The sequence below is a fragment of the Lactuca virosa genome, chromosome 6 (assembly GCF_052849685.1).
Source record: "Lactuca virosa cultivar CGN04683 chromosome 6, Lactuca_virosa_CGN04683_v6, whole genome shotgun sequence".
Lineage (NCBI taxonomy): Eukaryota > Viridiplantae > Streptophyta > Magnoliopsida > Asterales > Asteraceae > Lactuca > Lactuca virosa.
The window spans coordinates 216,913,471-216,918,335 of NC_136431.1; the positions used below are offsets into that span (position 1 = coordinate 216,913,471).

Consider the following 4,865-nt stretch of genomic DNA (forward strand, 5'->3'; position numbering starts at 1 on the left):
AGATTTAGGTTATGTTAAATAGACTTTGATAATCACCCTTAATCTTTTTAATGGTTTTCATTCAGTGTTACCAAGATTTTGGATTAGTATTTTCATTTCCACCAACTTGTAAGATTAAGTTTTCTCTAAATATGCTTGTGTTGATTGCTTCTTTGAGAGTTGATCAATGGATTGTTAGTGAAAACCCTAAAGATGTATCGCCAACAATAAATAATATGTTCACTAGATTCAGCCCTGGACTTCTAATCATAAATTCCAAATCAAATCATCAAATTAATGGGAGTTGATCGGAAAGATAAGGGGATGACCGATGCTGGGAGGTGAACGATAAGGGAAATGAGCAAAGGAAATAAGGGGGTTAAGGGTTATGATTTAATAGGTTTTGTATTTAATTAAATTAAAATATAGAATATTATAATTTTACAAAATTTAAAGTAGGAGCGTAATAGTAATTTTAAATTAATTTGAAAAAGAAATAAAATCATAAGATTATCCGTATAAAAAATAAAACCATAAGGACCAAAAACAAAAACAAAATAAAAATATTATTCTAGAGTAGTCTTCAACTAACTAATTTTGACAAAGCACAAAGATCAGCAGAACTTTGTCTAAAAAATAAGAGGTGTGTTAAATTTATACAACCCAATTCATACGTATCAAAGCAAAAGTAGACTTGAAAAGATTTTTATAGCAAAAAATAATATTTTTGAAACATAAGATTTGAGAAAAAGGAAATTAGGGCCTTGGTAAGCAAAGTAAAAGGTTAAAAAGGGGGTGGGATATGGTGCGGGTAGGGTCCACAGCAGGTGGAATGGATATTGATCTGTCTGGTTGGATCCAATCATAAAAATCATCAATCCACTCATGATGACACAATGGATGGATTTGATGAGGCTATAACATTTTGGTCCCACACCGATGTCCCTTACCTGTGGATGTGAATGCTCATGGCCGGGGTACTCTCCTCCTTTCCATTTATTATTCAATTAATAATTAAACATATATATTTATTTTTAAAATAATATTCTTGTAATTTAAAATAATTGTTTCATTTGACATTTTCTTTTCATTTTTCTTGGTAGAGTGGTACCATTCATGCCTTAAAACCAAATCATATTTTTTAAATTATTTTTAAGATATAAGTTTTATCTTCAAATGTTGCTTACGTTCATTATTAATCATATAAACCATTTATATACATTTATTTTAGTTTACAAGTTTCATCTTGATTATATAAAGGAATATGATATGTATCTAACAAGTAATGAAACAATATTAGTAAACAATCTATTAAGTCCAGTGTAATTGTGTCTTAATAATATGAGTTTAATTGTTAATGTGTAAAATTTATACTAAGTTACGATTATTCAAGCACTAAAATATCTAAAATATTGTTAGTGGACATGGATTGTGTCCAAATAATACACATTATTATTTTCATTATATCTATTATGTTTTTAGCTTTTTATAATATATATTTTACTGAAAATATTAATTAACAACAAAGTTAAAATTTATTTGGATACTTAATGTCTAACTTATTAAATACAAGACATTGAAGAGGCATAAAACATTAAATTATAAGAATGACATAACACAAAGACAATTAATTCTACCCATATTAAAATTTAATTCGACTTCATATAATTTAAGAGAAATCAAACATCTTTTTATTTTTTTCTCTTATCATTTTATTATGATATTTGTGATATTTAATAAAATTAATAAAATTTTATTATATTTGTATCATCTAAAAGTTGTATGAGGATAGGTAAGAATAATAAGTAGAAGTATATTTTATTTCTCTGAATTTAATTATTTTCTTATAAAAAAGAAAAACTAATTATCAGTTTTATATATTTATTTTGAACAGTATCATTTTTATATTTAGTGATAGTATTTAACAAACTGTGTTGTAAAAAAAATATAATTAAAAGTTGTAAATTTTAAGAAAGAGATAAAACAATGATATTTTATAGACGAGTCAACGGTCAAACAATAAAAAGCATTTGGTTGCATGCACATATGGTCATAAAAAGTCATTGTCTCCTACACAGCAAAAAGACAGATAGCTCTTTCTCTCTCTCTTTCTTTCCTCAGCTCGGCTTAAAACGGCTTCATCAAGCCGCCATATCCTTCTCTCTTCTTTCTATATAACCCCATTCATCACCCTCTCCCTGAATTATTGTCAAACCCCTTTCAATCTCTCTTCAATCTCCATATCCTAGATTCAATAGAGTGATTAAAGCTCTTATCATCAAGTTTCAGCTGAATATACATACATAGAATTAGAAGAAGGAAAATAAATTTGTACTGTGAAATGATGGTTGAGAAGGAAGATTTGGGTTTGAGTCTCAGCTTGAACTTTCCGGCTACCATGGAGGGGAATCCGTCGTCACTTCAGTTGAATCTGATGCCTTCATTTGTTTCTTCGTCTTCGTCGTTCAATCTTCTTCACAGAACGCCCAATTGGTCCGATTCGTGTCCATCTTCATCAGGTATTTACGTGCATACAGTTATCTCGTTTTGAAATGTAAAGAATAAAGAGAGCGATTTTGTAATTCACTGTTAGGTGAATAGATCTAGAATCATTTTTAACCGATCGGTTGTTTTGGTAAATCATTCGATTACATCGGCTATGATCGATTTATTGTGCGCGAATCGTTAGATCTGAAAACAAATTCTGAACAGAACTGTTACATGCAGATCGGAACATCGCTGATGCATTTAAAGTGGAGACGAGGTCGTTCCTGAAGGGGATCGATGTAAACAGGATACCGCCGACGGCGGCTGAGGTGGAGGAGGAGGCCGGTGTCTCCTCCCCAAATAGCACCATCTCGAGCATAAGCGGGAAGAGAAGCGAGAGAGATCTTCCTGTCAACGAACAGGACGGCGAGAGAGCTTCTTCTCGAGGCATGAGCGACGATGAAGACGGCGATAACTCCCGGAAGAAGCTCCGGCTATCAAAAGACCAATCGGCGATACTTGAAGAGAGCTTCAAGGAACACAATACTCTCAACCCAGTAAGTACGCTTTAAAAGCTTGTACAGTACAAGTGTGCTTTAATGGCATAATCGTAAATAACTCATAATTTTCTGGTTTGTTTACAACAGAAGCAAAAGCTTGCTCTGGCGAAAAGACTCGGGTTGAGACCTCGTCAGGTGGAAGTTTGGTTTCAAAACCGAAGGGCAAGGTTAGTAATTTTCTCATTTCAAAGGGTATTATCGGTATTTTCATACGGGATTTCATCATTTCATGTGAAATCCTTGTTTTGCTCTTGAAGATGACTTGAATTAACGGAAGTTTTTCCTTTTTTACAGGACTAAATTGAAGCAAACAGAGGTCGATTGTGAGTTTTTGAAAAGATGTTGTGAAAATTTAACAGAAGAAAACAGAAGATTACAAAAGGAATTACAAGAATTAAGAGCGTTAAAACTTTCCCCACAATTCTACATGCAAATGGCGCCTCCGACCACCCTAACCATGTGTCCGTCGTGTGAGCGGGTGGCGGCACCACCATCTTCCGCCGTGGAAAAACCGGCTGACCACCAACACAACCGAAACCATCTCACTGGTGTGAACCAAAACCACCACCGGTCATTACCGTTCAACCCCTGGTCAACGCCGGCCACCCAGGTCGTTCATCGTCAAATGAGTGCCCTTCATCCTCGATCATGACGAGGGTAATCTGGTCATTTTGGGTTTTGAATGTATTTGGGTTTTATCTTACTTCTAGAGGGGTAGTTTTGTAATTTTTATTTTTAGTTTTCTAGTATTTAAATATCTTCTTCCCAAATTTTCAAGAGGTGAAAAAGACAAAAAGACTCATTGTTTGATTGGAAGGAAGAGACATGTTATTAGGGTTGTAAATTCCCCTCACTAATTAATTAATTTATTTTATATTAATTAATTCTTGAATTCTTGATTTATCATATTATAATAGGACTTTCAAGTTTTATTAATATGTTTATCTTAAAGACCAAATAAAAAAATTAATAATAATGATTTATGGCAGTGATGATTTTGATTAATATTATCTGCTGTAACTTCATGTAAAATCCTTTTAAAAAAAATAATATGCAACAAATCATGTAGAGATATATGTTAATTAAAATATTTGTCATTAATGATTGTTACAGAAAATATTCATTATACCGTTGTTTTGTTTTAAAATGAATATAACGTTTATTATTTAAATAATACTTATTGCACCTATCAGAAATAAAATAAAATTTAAATTAAATTATATTAGATTTAGTATTTCTAACGATGAATATTAATTTTATTTAATAGGAATAGGAAAATTGCTATTTACTTATTTTAAGGCAAACAAAAAGTAAAAGGGAGTTATAAGTTGGTTGTTAACTTTATTACAAAATTATAATGTTAGGGTTAGGCATTTTGGCAATATTGTTGGTTAATGGTTGTAGCTTTACAAAACAATTATTGATTGTTGATTTGATAAGACTTTATTGACTTTAAGATTCATTTTTACAATCAAAATGGCATATTGTGATGTTATCCTCTTTAATCCATTTAAATTTCTTTTGACACCACCATCTAAAAATAATATATTAATGTGTATGATAAACGATTTTAAATTGATTTTTATTTCAGAGTAACATGTTTTAAATTAATGTTTACATTTATATATACCTAGAATACACGAATGGTCATTGGGGTTAGGGTAGTTTGCACGTTTGATCCCTAATTTCTTTTTAACTCGAAAGGTCCCTATGGTTTGATTTTGTTACGTTTTTGGTTCCTAGCAGACCTGAAATGATTATTATACTCTTTTGTTATTTTGTTTACCATTTTATATTATTAATTTATCCAAAAAAACGTTAATAAAATTATTGGGTCTC

The 4,865-nt window shown here is 31.1% G+C and overlaps 1 protein-coding gene across 1 annotated transcript; it reads left to right on the forward strand.

The window, feature by feature from the left end:
- The first annotated feature begins 2,184 nt into the window (after positions 1-2,184).
- On the forward strand, positions 2,185-3,906 carry LOC145119858 (homeobox-leucine zipper protein HAT4-like). The gene is made up of 4 exons (XM_079055623.1): positions 2,185-2,498; positions 2,707-3,023; positions 3,114-3,193; positions 3,321-3,906. Exons 1-4 carry the CDS (start codon positions 2,321-2,323, stop codon positions 3,676-3,678), a joined length of 933 nt encoding a protein of 310 aa, XP_078911749.1. The 5' UTR covers positions 2,185-2,320; the 3' UTR covers positions 3,679-3,906.
- The last annotated feature ends 959 nt before the right edge of the window (positions 3,907-4,865 follow it).